The following is an 18414-nucleotide window of genomic DNA, read 5'->3' as shown; positions in this document are numbered from 1 at the left end:
CAGAGGGTGGTACGTGTATGGAATGAGCTGCCAGAGGATGTCGTGGAGGCTGGTACAATTGTAACATTTAAGAGTCATTTGGATGGGTATATGAATAGGAAGGGTTTGGAGGGATATGGGCTGGGTGCTGGCAAGTGGGATTAGATTGGGTTGGGATGTCTGGTCGGCGTAGACGGATTGGACCGAAGGGTCTGTTTCCATGCTGTACATCTCTAAGACTCTATGACTCTATTTTATAAAAAGAAGTGACAGCTCAGACAATGCATGGAAGGTGTGAGGTTCAAGTCTGTCAGTATCCCAATCTTGAGTCAGACTGGTTCTATTTCCAAAGTAGGAATTTATAAAATTATTACATGCATTGACTGCCTGCAGATTGTGCACTTTTTGAGCAAAATACAATGTATTTGCAAATATAATTCCGCAAATTCACCCTATTGACTTACATGCATGTGTGTGTGTATGAGTGTGTGTGTGTGTGTGTGTGTGTGAGAGAGAGAGAGAGAGAGAGAGAGAGACTGTATAGTGTAGTGGAGTCACATGTCGTGTGACATCAACCCAAGGTCCATTTGAAGCCATCCTCATGGCTATTGATACCCAAGTTTGGAATCCAAGTTGAACTTAGCCTCTGCTCGGCCACCAGAAATGATTAAGCAGTTACACAACACACATTGGAGAGTGTAGGGTGGGACTTGTCTTTTGATTTGCAGAAAGTGGGAGGCTCTGGATGCTGTGATCCAGGGCAAACACATGCTGGTGGAAATTCGGCTCAGAGAGATGGAGCTGAAAGCCAGGCTGCAGACCTTTGATGAAAAAGATAACCAGTCATTTTATTCCAGGAGTTGGTCATTCCTCTCCGGACAGACCCTTCTGATTGAGTCAGTGGACAGGGTCAGGAAGTATGAGCGTGGATCAGGCAGGTAAAGGGGATCTGAGAGAAGGCTGCAAGGGAGTGGAGGAGCGAACTGGCTGGGTGCTGGGAGTACGAACAACATTGGGGAGGTGGTGGTAAGGGACAGAATAGTGACAGGGATTGTCTCCGGTCTCCGCAGTTGTTAGCAGGAGGCCAGATGACATCGGTGTCTATCTGGTGCCAGGATTCGGGAACCAATGTGCTCAGGGCTGAAGATGTGGGAAATGGAGGTTACAGCAGGTGTGGTCCACAAATGTCAGGAGAGAGCCTCTGCTGAGGGTGCGTGAAAAGTTAGAAGCTAACTCTGGACGGCACAGTGGCTCAGTGGTTAGTACCACTGCCTCACAGTGCCAGGGGATCATGTTTGATTCCATCCTTGGGCAACTGTCTGTGTGGACTTTGGCACGTCCTCCTCCTTGTGTCTGTGTAGGTTACCTGCAAGTGCTCTGGTTTCCTCCCACAGTCCAAACATCTGCAGTTTAGGGTGGATTGGCCATGCTGAAGTGTGCAGATTAGAGTGGGTTAGCCATGAGGAACTGCAGGGCTGTAGGGTCAGTGGATGGGTCTGGATGGGATGCTATTTGGAATGTCAGTGTGAATTTGATGGGCCGAATGGCCTGTCAGAATTATGATTCTACTGCTTTCGCCACGTAAATATTGAGAAATGATTGACACAAGTCTGCTGTGGGAGGAGTGGGTTCCAGTTCGTGAGATATCAACACCGGTCCTGGGGAAGGTGGGATTTGGGCAGTCTCTCCCCCCCCACCCTCTGCCCCCCTGTCCAATCTCTCCCCACCCACTGTCCCCGTCCATTCTCTCTCAACCCCCACCCTCTGCCCTGCATTCTCTTCCTCCCCACCTCTGCCCACCAGTCTTTCTCTTTCCCTCACCATCGGTCCCCACAATCTTCTCCATTCCCATCACCCTCTGTTCCCCCCAGTGTTCTCATCCTCCCACCCTCTGTCCACCTGTCAATTATCTCTCTCACCCCCTGACACTCTGCCCCACCGTCCATTCTCTCTCCTTCTCTTCCACCCACTCCCTGTCCTTGCGGATGCCTCAAACCCTCTTCGATCGCTGTATCAAACCCTTCTAGGAAGAGAGAAAGAGAATGGATGTTGATGACTCTACCTGGTAGACATGGCTGCACGAGAAATTACTGATCTTTAAAATTGAGAATAGCTAAAATGATATATTCAGAAATATCATGAAAGCATGTTCAACTTTATAGAAAAGCTGCAGACATCTTTCTGAAACTTGCATTCAAATATGTCCAGTTAGTCCACAGTTGAGGACAGGGTGTAATTTGTGGATGGCCCATTCCTAGTCTTGTGAAATTGATTCTGACTATGCAGAAATAGAACCATAGAGTTGTACAAACCCGTCGGTCCATGCTGACCAGGTATCCTTAATTAATCTTGGCCCATATACCCATCCAAATGTCTTTTAAATTTTGTAATTGTACCAGCCTCCACCACTTCTTCTGGCAGCTAATTCAATACATGCACCACCCTTTGCGTGAAAAATTTGCCCCTCAGTTCCTTTTTATATCTTTCCCCTCTCACCCAAAATGAATGCCCTCTAGTTCTGGACTCTCCCACCCCAGCGAAAAGATCTTGTTTATTTAACCTATCAAAGCCCCTCATGATTTTATAAATCTCTATAAGGTTTTATAAACCCTCAGCATCCAACGCTGTATGAAAAACAGCCCCAGCCTATTCAGCTTCTCCCTGCAGCTGAACCCCTCCAACCTTTGCAACACATATTTGTAAATCGTTTTTGAACCCTTCTAAGTTTCACAACATCATTGCTACTCATGATTAATAGGCTGTGAACAATCTATCTTATTCAGGGCATAAGATGGGGCATTTGTTGAGGGGAATTAACTTTCAAACTGTTTTATTCTGACCCTGAGGTCCCTTTAAATCTTTTCCCTCTCAACCGAAATCTATGCCTCTAGGGGACTCCCCTACCCTGGAGAAAAGACATTCAAAAGTTGAGGAGTCACACAAAATGCAAACGCAATAAAATGTCGAGCTACAGGTTTAAAAAAATGTGGCTTCAGCTTTTTTTTAAACTCCTGTTGACATTTGACATTCGGGTACAAAATCTTGTCAGCAACACCAGCATCGCCACAGACCACACTGCGCATACTCCTCGGTGTCAGTAAGTACTGCGCATGTTCAGCGGCGTTAACAAGAACTGCGCATGCCCCACGCTGTCCGCAATTACGGACTGCGACCTTCTTTTGATGGGCCAATGGGGGGGATGACCGGAAGGAGCCTGGTTCCTTTGTCAATCAGAGCCTTGCTATTGCCTGAATACGGAAGTTTGACCATGAGCTTCTGAAGCTGCTACTGCTGTTGTTCCTCTCTGAATGAAGATTGAGCTTCACCCCAGACTGCAACTTCTTTCCTCTGTCCAACATCTGTGAGTACGGCACTTTCTTTTCTCACCCTCTTTTCCATTTGTTTTCATTCTGGGGTTCAATTTTTGTTTTGCAGTAATTGAAAGGAAAGGGAGTGAATCCCGGCGAGGGGAGGTAGTCTGGAAAAGTTGGTCCAAGATTGTGTCTCAGTTAGCAAACACATGGCAAGTGTAGTAGCACAATGTGAAGTTATCGCATTTGCTGTTTTAAAAAAAAAAGCAGAAAGGAGACGCATTCCTTAAATAGTGATATATTGGAATGTGAAGAAAGTGAGGACTGCATATGCTGGAGATCAGAGTCGAAAAGTGTAGGGCTGGAAAAGCATAGCAGGTTCAGGCAGCATCTGAGAAGCAGGAGATTCGACATTTCAGGCACGAGGCCTTCATCAGGAATGATGTGTTGATGTACAAACAGGCCTCAGCGTCCTTCCATTTCAGCAAGCAATGAGCAAGGCAAGTGGTACATTAGCAAGAGGAATTGAGTTCAGAGGTGGCGATGTCTTCCTGCAGTTGGGGGTGGGGTTCATTGAATATATTCAAGGCTGAGTTCATTTGAATTTTCGACAACAAGGAAGTGGGTGGTTGTGGGGGAAGGCAAGAAAATGGGTTTAAGAGCAGTATAGAACAGTTAGACAGTCAGACAGTGCAGAAACAGACTGTTCTGTCCAACTAGTCCATGCTGACTATGTTCTCAAACTAAACTAGTTGCACCTGCCAGTGTTTGGCCCATATCCCTCTGAACCATTCCTATTCATGTGCTGATCCAAATGCTTTTTAACCCTTTTAACTGGACTGCATCCACCACTTGAACTGAATTGAATTTATTTATTGTCACATGTACTGAGGCACAGTGAAAAGCGTTGACTTGCGATCACATAGTTAAGTCGCATAGTAAATAATAAGTAAACAGTGGCAAAAACAAAAACAAAGGTTCAGACACATCCTGAGAGTTTGAGAGTCCATTCAGTATTCTAACAATAGTAGGGTAGAAACTGTTACAAAACTGGCTGTTGCGTTTGTTCAGGCTTCTGTACCTTGTCCCCGATGGTAGAGGTTGTAGACAAACATTGCCAGAGTGGGATGGATCTTTAAGAATGCTGGCGGCTTCCCTTGACAGCAGGTCTGGTAGATGGATTCTATAGATGGGAGGTTGGCCTTTGTGATTGGCCGGGCTGAGTTCACCACTCTCTGTAACCGTCTCCAATCTTGAATGGTACAGTTGCCATACCAGGTAGTTATACATCCAAGACAGCTTGTTGTGGATGACCACTCCCAGGAGCTTGACACTCTCCTCTCATTCCACCTCTGTGCTGTTAATGTGTATGGGTGCATGAGTAACATCCCACCAAAAGTCAATAACGAGTTTCTTGGTTTTGCTAGCATTGAGATCTAGTTTGTTTTCAGTGCATCATTTTTCCAGGTCTTCCACCTCCTGTCTGCAGTCTGAGATTTGTTGCCATCTGACATTTGACGGACTATAGTGGTGACAGTGAACTGGTAAATGGCATTCGTCTTGTATTTGGTGACGCAGTCATGGGTATACAGTGAGTACAGTAGGGAGTTGAGTATGCACCCCTGGAGGGCTCCAGTGTTGAGTGTTAGAGAGGATCAAATATTGTCCCCAGTCTTCACTGATTGTGGCCTGTGGGTCAGGAAACTGAGGATCCAGTTGCAGAGAGTGGGGCTTAGTCCGAGATCACTAAGTTTAGTAATCAGTGTCGAGGGGATAATAGTGTTAAAGGCTGAACTGTAGTCAAGTAGGATTCTTACGTACCTGTTCTTGGTGTCAAGATGTTCCAGGTTGGAGGGAAGGGCAAATGATATGGCATCTGACGTGGATCCCAATTTGCCGATGGGCAAATTGGAGTGGGGCAAGAGTAGTGGGAAGGCTGGAGTTGATTAATGCCATGACCAGCTTTTCAAAGCAATTCATGACCACCGGAGTTAGGGCAACTGGGCGGTAGTCATTGAGACGTGCTGCATGAGTCTTCTGAGGCACAGGGATGATGTGCCTCAGAAACAGGCAGGGACAGTGGCCTGTTGTAGGGAGAGGTTGAAGGTGTACGGGAAGACCTCTGCCAGTTGGTCTGCACATGCTCTGAGTGCACAGCCTGGTCCTACGTCTGATCCCATCGCTTTCCTTGATTCACACGAAGGAAAACTGATCTGACCTCTGGACTTTCTCTGGACATTCATTCCACACACAAACTACTCTCTTAAAAAAGGGTGCTTCTGATGTGTTTTTAAAATCTTTCTCCTCTCGCCTTAAAAATGTGCTCCCTAATCTTGAAGCTCACATCTGAGCGAAAGGACATCTCTATCCTTCGTGACTTTATAATCCTCTGTGAGGTCACCTCTATGCTCCAATGAAAAAAAAAAAATCCAAGTTTATCGACCTAGATGTAGGTAGATTAATATCCAGTCATGATCTGTTGAATGCTGGTGCAGGCTTGAAAGACCAAATGGCCTACTCCTGCTCCCAAGTTTCTCTCACTGTGTCCAGAACAGCAAGAGCCTATAAGACACAGGAGCAGAAATTAGGCCAATCAGCCCACTGGGTCTGCTCCACCATTCAATCATGGCTGATAAATTTCTCAACCCCATTCTCCAGCTTTCTCCCCTTGATACTCAAGAACCTATCATCTGTTTCAGTCTTAAATATACTCAGTGACTTGGCTACCGCAGCTTTCTGTGGCAGTAAATTTCATAGATTCGCCACTGTCTGGCTGAAGAAGTTTCTCCTTATCTCCGTTCGAAAAGATCTTCCGTTTACTCGAAGGCTGTGCCCTCAAGTCCCCATCTCTCCTACCACTGAAAACATCTCCCCCAACATGCACTCTGTCCAAGCCATTCAGCATTCTTATGTTTCGATTAAATCCCCCCTGAGTGTAGGCCTGTTAATCAGCATGAACCAGACTTTTCAGGATGAGGCAGAGCAGGGATTAGGTTCAGTAAAATGAGAATAAAAGGAGTGTGTGTGGGATGGAGATTTTCAACTTTTAGGGAATAAGAGAGGAAAGAGAGTTTGCTATAAATTATAATCGATTGGATGGGATAATGGACCGAGGATTGGCAGATGGAGTTTAATTTAGACGAACGTGAGGTGTTGCATTTTAGGAAAGCAATCCAGGACTTAACCATTTAATGGTGTGGTGAAAGGGTTAAAAATGTGTCCCAATACATGTGTGAATCTAACCGGAATGGAGGTGTTGCTTAGTCCCGTGTGAATCTTATTACACACCTCCCCGTGTGAATCTTCTTATCTGTATGTAACCAGAATGGAATGTGTTTTTTAGCCTTGCTCTGCTGTTCACATGAATGTTTATATCTGGAAAAGAGTATATCAGCTGGAAAAGTCTCCAGTTCGGGGAGTCTGCTCCGGGGTTACGTTTAACCGCCGAGCGTGGGTTGTTGGCAACCGCTCTACGAGAACTGACGGCTCCCAGTTCCGGTAACATGTAGAGTGAGTATAAGCCAGACCCGGGGAGTCTGCTCCGGGGTTACGTTTAACCGCCGAGCGTGGGTTGTTGGCAACCGCTCTACGAGAACTGACGGCTCCCAGTTCCGGTAACATGTAGAGTGAGTATAAGCCAGACCCGGGGAGTCTGCTCCGGGGTTACGTTTAACCGCCGAGCGTGGGTTGTTGGCAACCGCTGTACGAGAACTGACGGCTCCCAGTTCCGGTAACATGTAGAGTGAGTATAAGCCAGACCCCTTGTAAGTATGAGACCTGGTTGTGGCGACGCTGCGGGGAATAAAATGCTCATATTCTAGCAGACTCGCCTCTTGGTCGTTTGTTCTGTGTCAGACTACTCTCCTACGAACTTGACCTTGAGAATTTTTTAAAACATTTTGGCGCTGCGAGCAGGGTCAATCGCAGTTGAGGAGAGATTTTGATACAGAACAATGTTTTGGAAAAATACTAAGAAACCAGAAGAACAAACTGTGGAGGTCCCGACCGTCCCGGGATGGCATGGACCGTGGCATGACGTGGCAGTTTGTTTGAGAAATGGTGGGGGGCGACCGGAGGAACCCCAGGGTCGCTGCTGTCCACCCTTGAGAGGATCCCAGTCCTGCCGAAGAACCCCTTGCCTGGGGTACAGCGGAGGATGTGGGCATGTCCAAAAAGCTGAAGCGGAGTTAACAGAATTGAATGGGATTGAACTGAACTGAACTGAGTGGAACTGAACTGAATTGAACTGAAGTGAATCAAATTGAACGGAACAAAATGGAACTGAGCTAAATTGAATTGAAATGGACGGAACTGAATTGAACACAATTGAATTGAACTGAACAGACCTGAACTGAGCTGAATTGAACTACACTGAATTGACTGAACTGAAATTAACTGAAACGAATTGAACTGAATTAAGCATAATGTAACACATGTATTGGGCCAAGCAGTGGAATGTGGTGTAAAATTATGTCCTAATACATGTGTGAATCATAATGTAACACATGTATTGGGCCAAGCAGTGGAATGTGGTGAAAGGGTTAAAAATGTGTCCCAATACATGTGTGAATCTAACCGGAATGGAGGTGTTGCTTAGTCCCGTGTGAATCTTATTACACACCTCCCCGTGTGAATCTTCTTATCTGTATGTAACCAGAATGGAATGTGTTTTTTAGCCTTGCTCTGCTGTTCACATGAATGTTTATATCTGGAAAAGAGTATATCAGCTGGAAAAGTCTCCAGTTCGGCGAGTCTGCTCCGGGGTTACGTTTAACCGCCGAGCGTGGGTTGTTGGCAACCGCTCTACGAGAACTGACGGCTCCCAGTTCCGGTAACATGTAGAGTGAGTATAAGCCAGACCCGGGGAGTCTGCTCCGGGGTTACGTTTAACCGCCGAGCGTGGGTTGTTGGCAACCGCTCTACGAGAACTGACGGCTCCCAGTTCCGGTAACATGTAGAGTGAGTATAAACCAGACCCGTTGTAAGTACGAGACCTGGTTGTGGCGACGCTGCGGGGAATAAAACACTTATATTCTAGCAGACTCGCCTCTTGGCTGTTTGTTCTGTGTCAGACTACTTTCCTGCGAGCCTGGTCCTTGACCTTGAGAATTTTTTAAAACAAATGGGGAATGTTGCTAGTGAGGGTGAGAATAGGTGGACAGGGCAGATGAATGCGTGGCTGAGGAACTGGTGCATGGGAGAAAGGATCCAAAAATGTGACTATTGGAAACTCTTCTGGGGTAGAAAAGACCTGTACAAGAAGGATGGATCGCACCCGAATTGGAAGGGGACTAATATTTTGCTGGGAGATTTGCGAGAGCTGCTCAGGAGGATTTAAACTAGTAAGGTAGGGGTGGGTGGGGGGCAGGGATTGCTGGGACCCAGAGAAATAGTGAGGAAAGAGATCAGTCTGTGACTGGTCCAGTTGGGAAAGGGACTGAGTTAAACAATCAGAGCAGGAAGTAACAAAGCAGAGAACAAGGTAGGACTGTTAAATTAAACTGCATTTATTTCAATTGCAAGAGGCCAAACAGGGAAGGCAGATGATGGTTAGGAACTTGGGACTGAGATATCATGGCAGTTACAGAAACATGGCTCAAGGATGGACAGCACTGGCAGCTTAATGTTCTAGAACACACATGGTATTGGAAGGATAGAAAGGGGGGCAGGAGAGGAGGGAGAGTGGCTTTTATGATAAGGGATATATAACTGTGCTGAGGGAGGATATTCCTGGGAATACATGCAGGAAGCTTATTTGAGTGGAACTGAGAAATAAGAAAAGGGATGATCACCTTATTGGGATTTTACTACAGACTCCCTAATAGTCAGAGGGAAATTGAGAAAAAAATTGTAAGGAGATTTCAGTTATCTGTAATAATAATAGGGTGGTTATGGTCAGGGATTTTAACTTTCCCAACATAGACTGGGACTGCCATAGTGTTTAAAGGCAGTACAAAAGCAGTTGGAGGAAACTTAAGAGTAAACTCAGGAGGGCAAAAAGGGAACATGAGATAGCTTCGACAAGTAGAGCTAAGGAGGAATTTAAATGTGTACAAGAAAATTTTCTGATTCAGTAAGTGGATGTTCTGACTAGTGAAGGTGCAAACCGTGACCTACTCTTGGGAAATAAGGCAGGGCAGGTGACTGAGCTGTCAGTGGAGGAGCACTTTGGGGACAGTGACCATAATTCTATGAGCTATAAAAGAGTGATGATAAAGTATAGGCCAGATCTAAATTGGAGGATGGCTAACTTGGTATTAGGCAAGATCTTCCAAAAGCTAACTGGGAGCAGATGTTCGCAGGTAAAGGGATGGCTAGAAAATGGGAAGCCTTCAAAAATAAGAAACTGAGAGTCCAGAGACAGTATATTCCTGTTAGGGTGAAAGGGGAAAAACTAGGTAAAAACAAGGACTGCAGATGCTGGAAACCAGATTCTAGATTAGATGAAGGGCTTTTGCCCAAAACATCGATTTTCCTGCTCCTCGGATGCTGCCTGAACTGCTGTTTTTCCAGCACCACTCTCATCTAGAACCTAGGGTGAAAGGGGAGGCTGGTCGGTGTAGTGAATGCTGAATGACTAGAGGAATTGAGGTTTTGGTTCAGAAAAAGAAGGAAGCATATGACAAGTAAAGACAGGAGAGATTGAGTGAATCCTGACAGTATAAAAGCAGTTGGAGTATACTTAACAGTAAACTCAGGAGGGCAAAAAGGGAACATGAGATAGCTTCGACAAGTAGAGTTAAGGAAAATCCAAAGGGTTTTTATAAATGCATTAAGGAGAAAAGGGTAACTAGGGAGAGAACAGGGCCCCTCAAAGATCAGCAAGACAGTCTATGTGTGGAGCTGCAGGTGTTGGGGGAAATAATAAACAAGTATTTTGCATCAGTGTTTACTGTAGGGAAGGACATGGAAGAAATAGAATGTGTGGAAACAGATGATGATATCTTGAAAAATGTAAAAATGTCCATACTACAAAGGAGGTGGTGCTGGATGTCTTGAAATGCATGCAAGTGGATAAATCCCCAGAACCTGATCAGTTGTACCCTAGAACTCTGTGGGAAGCTAGAGAAGTGATTGCTGGGTCCCTTGCTGAGGTATTTGTACCATCGATAGTCACAAGTGAGGTGATGAAAGACTGGAGGTTGTCTAATGTGGTACCAATATTTAGGAAAGATTGCAAGGAAAAGCCAGGGAACGATCAACCAGTGAGCCTGACATTGCCGGAGGGCAAGTTGTTGGAGGGAATCCTGAGGGACAGGATTTACATGTATTTGGAAAGGCAAGGACTGATTTAGGGATAGTCAGCATGGCTTTGTGCGTGAGAAATCATGTCTCACGAACTTGATTGAATTTTTTGAAGAAGCAACAAGGGATTGACGAGGGCAGAGCAGTCGACATGACCTCCATGAACTTCAGAAAGGCATTCAACAAGGTTTCTCATGAGAGACTGGTTAGCAAGGTTAGATCTCGAGAAATACAGGGAGAACTAGCCATTTGGATACAAATCTGGCTTGAAGGTAGAAGACAGAGGGTGGTGGTGAAGGGTTGATTTTTAGACTGGAGGCCTGTGACCAGTGTTGTGCCACAAGGATTGGTGCTGGTCCCACTACTTTTCATCATTCATATGAATGATTTGGATGTGAGCATAAGAGGTATAGTTAGTAAGTTTGCAGATGACACCAAAATTGGAGGTGTAGTGGACAGCAAATAAGGTTACCTCAGATGACAATGGGATCTTGATCCGATGGGCCAATTGGCTAAGGAATGGCAGATGGAGTTTAATTTAGATAAATGTGAGGTACTACATTTGGAAAAGCAAATCAGGTAAGGTCCGAGGGAGTGTTGCTGATCAAAGAAACCTTGGAGTGCAGGTTCATAGCTTCTTGACAGTAGAGTCGCAGGTAGATAGAACAGTGAGGAAGCTTTTGTGGGGGGTGGGTGTGACCTTCCACACGTTTATTCTATCCATAATCCTCATGATTTTATAAACAGACAAGGTCTTTTCCCTGGGTTGTGGAGTCCAGAACTAGAGGGCATAGGTTTAGAGTGAGAGCGGAAAGATTTTAAAAGGCACCTCAGGGATAAGTGTTTCATGCAGAGGGTGGTGCATGTATGGAACGAGTGTCAGAGTAAGTGATGGAGGATGGTACAATTACGGTATTTAAAAGGCATCTGGATGGGTATATGAATAGGAAGGGTTTAGAGCGATAGTGGCCAAGTCCTGGCAAATGGGACGAGATTAGGTTAGGATAACTGGTCGGCATGGACGAGTTGGACTAAAGGGTCTGTTTCCGTGCTGTACACCTCTACGACTTTACTTCAGGACTCTGAAATTGTTCATGAAAACCACTTCAGTAATCTGCCCAGTTTTAAGACTACAATATACAGGAGCAGAATGAGGCCATTTGGCCCATTGAGTATGCTCCACCAGTCGATCATGGCCGATATGTTTCTCAACTCCATTCTGTTGCCTTCTCCTCGTAACCCTTGATCCCCTTACTTATCAAAGACCTATCTATCCCTGTCTTAAATGCCCTCAATGACTTGGCCTCCACAGCGCTCTGCAGCAATGAGATCCACAGATTCACCATCCTCTGGCTGCAGAAATTCCTCCTCATCCCAGTTCTGAAGGGCATTCCTTCACCCTGAGCCTGTGTCCTCTGGTCCTCGTTTCTCCTACTGGTGGAAACACCTTCCCCACATCCACTGTATCCAGTCAGAGTCACACAGCACGGAAACAGATCCTTCGGTCCAACCAGTCCATGTTGACCATAATTCCATACTAAACTAGTCCCACCTACATGTGCTTGGCCCAATATCCCTCTGAATATTTCTTATTCATGTACTTATCCAAATGTCATTTAAATGTTGTGACTGTAAGCGCATCTACCACTTCCTCTGGAAATTCATTCCACACGTGAAGCACTCTGTGTAAAAATGTTGCCCCTTATTTTGTTTTGAAATCTTTCTGTTCTCACCTTAAAAATATGTCCGCAAGTCTTGAAATCCCTCATTCCAGGGAAATGACTCCTGACATTCACCTTCTCTGTATCCAGCAAGATTTTCTAAATCTCAAAGAAGACCTGAAATGTTAGCTTGCTCTCTCTATGTGGACGCTGCCTGACCAGCTGTGATCTTCAGCATTTGTTGTTTTCAGGAATGATTCCAGCATCTGTCGCAATGCGCTCCTAAATGTTGGCTACCTCTTTCCAGATCCTTACTCAACAATCCACTGTGCGGTACAGTCAATAAAGTTCCACATTGCATCTCTTTCAGCACACACGGGCAGCACGTGGCTCAGTGATTAGCACTGCTGCCTCACAGCACCAGGGACAAGGATTTGACTCCAGCTTCAGGTGACTGTGCAAACTCCACACAGACATTGTCCTCCCCGTGGCTGTGTGGGTTTCATCGAGAGGCTCCGGTTTCCTCCCACAGTCCAAAGATGTACAGGTTAGGATGAATTGGCCATGCTAAATTGCCCCATAGTGTTCAGGGATGTGTGGGTTAGGTATATTAGTCGGAGGTAAATGAAGAGTTGTTGGGCCAAATGGCCTCATTCCGCACTGTAGGGATTCGATGTGGCAACCCCCCAGGTGTTTGCATTTCCTGTAGGGGAAGTGGGGACGGGCCGAAAGTTCAGTGTGTGTGAAGCGAAAATTAAACGTAGTGCTTTGCTTAAGCTCAAGCTGAGTGACTTGGTGGCGGGACTGGAAAAGGAAGGTGCGGTGTCTGTGGTTAGTGATGCTGCCTCACGGCACCAGAGAGCCAGATACAATTCCAGCCTCAGAGCCGTTGTCTGTGTGGGTATTGCACATTCTCCGACTGGTGTTTGTGGCGGATTTCTTCCAGTGCACCTGTTTCTTCCCACTATCCAAAGATGTGCAGGTTTGGGTGAATTAGCCATGTTAAATTGTCCATAGTGTCCAGGATGTGTAGGTTAGATGCATTAATCAGGTGTAAATGTAGAGCAATCAGAGTAGGGTAATGGTGCTTTCAATTTCATGGAATTACAAAAGAAAAGAATGTTCCGCATAAAGTAGAATTGTTTGTTCTGAATTTCTACCCTGACTTTCTACCCTGACTGACAGTGATGACTTTCATAATCTGTTTTTCCAGTGCATTTGAAGATTTGAAGACTGAAGTTTCAAATTCAGTAGTTGAAGGGCTTATGCCCGAAACAGCAACTCTCTTGCTCCTTGGATGGTGCCTGACCTGCTGTGTATTTCCAGCACCACACATTTTGACTGACTCTCCAGCGTCTGCAGTCCTCATTTTCATGTCCATGACAGACAGTCAATCAATCCATTGGGACTGTAACGATTTTTGACTATGATTCTGTGAGAAGGAGCAAAATTCTTTGGTTTCTGTTTCAGTACGCTTTCAGCATCAGTGGAGCTGGATGAGAGACGCTACTGTGGTAGCGCATTGAATGTGCAGCCTGTCACAATTATACAGCCTGGAAAGAGGAATTCACGGCAGGGAGGGTTTGTACATGCGTTTGTGTGCAGCTGAAGCTTTGGCCATGGAGAAACCAGAGGAATCTCGCCCCATGGAGAAACCGTGGAAGTGTGGTGACTGCGGGAAAGGCTTCAGTGTCCCATCTGCCCTGGAAATTCATCAGCGCAGTCACACCAGGGAGAGGCCGTTCTCCTGCCCAGAGTGTGGGAAGGGATTTATCCGCTCTTCCCACCTGCTGGACCACCGCCGAGTCCATACTGGGGAGACCATTCACCTGCCCCGAGTGCGGGAACAGCTTCACCCACTCCTCCCACTTGCTGGCGCATCAGCGTGTCCACACCGGGGAGAGGCCCTTCCCCTGCTCTGATTGTGGGAAGGCCTTCAGCAAATCCTCTGACCTGCTGAAGCACCAGTGGGTCCACACAAGCAAGAAGCCGTTCCCCTGCCCTGAATGTGGGAAGGCCTTCAACAGTTCCTCCTCCCTGCTGACACACCAGTGGGTCCACACTGGGGAGAGGCCATTTGACTGCCCTGAGTGTGGGAAGAATTTTCCCCAGCCCTCCCAACTGCTGACCCACCGGCGGGTCCATACCGGGGAGAAGCCATTCTCCTGCTCAGTGTGCAGGAAGGGCTTTGCGGTCTCCTCTAACCTCGTGGCCCACCAGCGGGTCCACACGGGGGAGAGGCCCTTCAGCTGTCGCGAGTGCAGGAAGGCTTTCAGCAATTCCTCCCACCTGCTGAGGCATCAGCGGGTCCACACCGGGGAGAAGCCGTTCTCCTGCCCAGAGTGCGAGAAACGCTTTAACCGGTCCTCCCACCGACTGACCCACCAGCGGGTCCACATGGGAGAGTGGCCGTTCTACTGTCCTGAGTGCAGGAAGGGCTTCAGCAATTCTTCTGCTCTGCTGACCCACCAGCGGGTCCATGGAGGGGAGAAGCCATTCAGCTGCCGTGAGTTTGGCAAGAGGTTCACATTTTCCAGCAACTTGCGAAGACACCAGCGGGGGCACCAGTGCTCCCAACAATCAGATACTGCCAGTGACGCTACTGTGAATTAAACCTTGTGCCCCACTCTGACAATGGGTGCAGTGGGAAAGTTGGTGGGCTTTTAAAAACATTTCTGGACTGCACACTGCCTCGCACCCCCAAGTGCAACTCTAAAGTGGCTCGGGGCGACATGGTGGCTCAGTGGTTAACACAACTGCCTCATAGAGCCATGGATTCGGGTTTGAATCTACTGTTTGATTCTCCCGTGTCTGCATGGGTTTCCTCCGAGTGTTCCGCTTTTGCTCCCACAATACAAAGATGTACAAGTTAGGGTGAGTTAGCCGAGCTAAATTGTCCATAGTGTTCAGGGATGTGTAAGTGTGGTGCAGTAGTCAAGGGTAAATGTAGACTGGTCAAAAGTGTGGTGCTGGAAAAGCATAGCAGGTCAGGCAGCATCTGAGGCGCAGGAGAATCGACGTTTTGGGCATAAGTCCTTCATCAGGATTCTCCTGGACTTCGGATGCTGCCTGATCAGCTGTGCTTTTCCAGCACCACATTCTTGACTCTGATCTCCAGCATCTGCAGTCCTCACTTTCTCCAAGTAAATGTAAAGTAATAGGGTTAAGAGAATAGGTCTGGGTGGGTTACTGTACGGAGGGTTGGTGTTGCCTTGTTGGTCCAAAAGGCCTGTTTACATTCTGTAGGGATTCTGTGATTCCATAAACTTTGCTTCCAGTGGGCGACATTACTCGGAGTCTGGGACTGCACGTTCCTAAGAATCCGCAGAAACCTAAGACCACAAGACCACTGGAGCAGACATGAGGTTATTCAGCCCATTGAGTCTGCTCCACCATTTGTTAGAAACAAAAAATAATTGCGGTTGCTGGAATCCAAAGTAGGCAAGCAGGAGGCTGGGAGAACGCAGCAAGCCAGGTAGCATTAGGAGGTGAAGTTAGCATTTCGGGTATTAACCCTCCTTCAGGACTGAAGAAGGGTTCTTCCCAAAACATTGACTTCTGTATCAGAAACAATTTACCAGGATGTTGCCGGGGGTTGGAGGGTTTGAGCTGCAGGGAGAGGCTATTTGGCTGGGTGAGAGATTTAAAAGGGACATAAGGGGCAATGTTTTCACGCAGAGGGTAATGCATGTATGGAATGAGTTTCCAGAGAAAGTGGAGGCTGGTACAATTATACCACTGAGAAGGCATCTGGTTTCGGACATGAACAGGAAGGGTTCAGAAAGATAATGGGCCAAATACTGACAAATGGAACCAAATTAATTTAGGATGTCTTGTCAGCGTCGATGAGTTGGACCGAAGGGTCTGTTTCTGTGCTGTACATCTCTCTGTCTACTGGTCCTGATGTAAGTTTTAAAATTGAGTCCAAGTAACTTTGAATAGTTCAGTCTTGTTGAACTCACCTCTTTAAAGGTTTCAAGTGAATCCCTCCAAGTGATACTGTTTAAAAATGCCGAGTTGGACAAAATATCCCATTAAGGTCGACACAAACCCACAGCAGAAGATATCAGAAATCACACAACACCAGCTTAGAGACCAACAGGTTTATTTGAGATTACAAGCTTTAGGAGCATTGCTCCTTCTTCAATGCTGCTGCTTCATCACTTCACCGACAAAGGAGCAGTGCTCTGAAATCTTGAGTTCAAATAAACCTGTTGGACTCTAACCTGGTGCCATTTGACTTCTAACCTTGTCCAGCCCAATCCAACACCAGCACTTCCACATCAGAGTTGACGAACGAGATCAGATTTTATTCTGTGTGACTAAGTGAGATGCTCATCTGAAAACTCAAAACTGTTGGAGAGACAAAGAGACACGAGTCAGTGCTACTCCACGGAGACAGGCCCATCGGCCCAAACTGGTCCATGCCGACCAAAATGTCCATCAACAGTAACCCCATTTCCCTGCACATGGCCACTATCCTTCTAAGCCTTTCCTCTCCATGTGTTTGACCAAATGTCTTTTAAATGTTGTTAATGTACCTACCTCAACCACTTCCACTGGCAGCTCATTCCATACACAAGCCACACTCTAAAATTTTTGCCCCACATATTTTTTCAATCACTCCCTTCTGACCAGGTTTGTATGCTCTGTTTGGAGATGTAGGAGTAAAACTTCACAATAAAAGATTAATACAGCCTTTATTCATGACTCATGATTAAACACACTTTCTCTATTTACAGCTGTAATTGAGAGGCTTCTCTGAATTAGTTGACACGTTTGTAACAAGTTGTGAAACATGAAAGGATTCTGAAAAGATTTACAAAGATACTGCCAGGGTTGGAGGGTTTGAGCTGTTGCAAGAGGCTGAAATAGCCCCAGTCTATTTTCCCTGGAGGGTCAGAGGCTGGGGGGTGACCTTCCAGACTGTTTCGCTGTAGAAGTGTTTCAGAAAAAAAATCTCAAACCTTTTTCAGATTGTTGCCTTTGCCAATATCTGTTGGCCATTAGTGAAGTCCCTTAGCCCAGTCGAATCGGACCCTCTGCCTTTTACAACCCCTCTTGGGGAAAAAAATCAAGATGACATAATCTTCTTAAAGGAGTAACATCATCACAACAGAGAGCACACAAACAGAAACATTTCTGTCACAAGGTTGTGCAGTTAACAGGCCAAGATAATGACTTTTCAATTTAGCCAATCAATTTAAATCCGGTCCTTTGGATACCAATATCTATTAAATTTAAATCTGATGGTTTTGATAACAGAGGACCAATCCTATTGTAAAAACTCAATATGGCATCAAGGGTATAAAAGAAGGGGACAGTTGGACAGAACCCCAGAGCTAACTCCCCATTGCTAGAGCTAAGAGTCCTCAGCACTAGAGAGAGACATCAGCTCTGACAGTCAGCTGTGAATGAGACAGCATCATTTACAAAAAAACCAGAAGAGCAGGAATTGCAGGAGGCATTCCTGACAAAATATTCAATAGAAGGATGCTTAGAATATTCTGGAAGATGTAATCTGAGAGACTAAATTCTATTTCTTGTTGTTTTAGTGGGTCTTGTATTTACTGGAACAGCATATGACAAAAATCCTGTTTCATGCCAGAATCGTCAGTAGTTCGAAGGGATTTATTCGGTTTGTTAATAGTTTAGTTCAGTTGTTCACCATTCAAGTTGGATATGTAAATTGCTTTTTGTTGATTTTTAAAGTGTCAGGGATTTATTTTTGTTTTTAAGACTAGAGCAGATGACACTACTTTTCACACTAATTTTCTGATTATAGGGCAATGCGCTCCTCTTTTGGTGTTTTGGTTTGAGATCTGAGGGGAGGGGATTCAGCATTCGCTTTATAACAGTATTGACGTGCCGACCTGCTGAATGCAAAGGAGTCATTATTAATCCTAGCCTATCACTCTGATTGTGGGTGAATCGCTTTAATTTGAATACTGACTCAGAAACTGCACAGACAACCAACTATTGAATCATAATTTACACTTTATTGTAGGTAGGAACCAAAATATAAAACCCCTCAAGTAAGCAAGTTCACCCTCACCCCCCAAATCTTGGCTATCACCCAAATGATGGCGGAATTTAACATTGTTTCTACCAACAGTGCCCATCTCTGGAAGTTTACAAGGGTTTGATGCAGTGTTGTTCTTCCAAGCACTGCAGGTGAAACGTTCTGGAGTTGAATTCTGGTGGAGTTCCGTCACTTT

General features: G+C 45.9%; 1 protein-coding gene across 1 annotated transcript in view; it reads left to right on the top strand.

Moving 5' to 3' along the window:
• Positions 1-18414, top strand: part of LOC148143409 (uncharacterized) — a 204486-nt gene that overhangs the window by 141698 nt on the left and 44374 nt on the right. The window contains 2 exon segments of the mRNA XM_087975188.1: positions 13887-14015; positions 14017-14622. Coding sequence (XP_087831314.1) covers positions 13887-14015; positions 14017-14622 — 735 coding nt within the window.

Source organism: Chiloscyllium plagiosum, unplaced genomic scaffold (assembly GCF_037043375.1).
Source record: "Chiloscyllium plagiosum isolate Xiang-an unplaced genomic scaffold, Cpla_swu_hap1 HiC_scaffold_27, whole genome shotgun sequence".
Classification (NCBI taxonomy): Eukaryota; Metazoa; Chordata; class Chondrichthyes; order Orectolobiformes; family Hemiscylliidae; genus Chiloscyllium; species Chiloscyllium plagiosum.
Note: the sequence above shows the minus strand (reverse complement) of the source record. Positions and strands in the feature narration are given on the sequence as shown.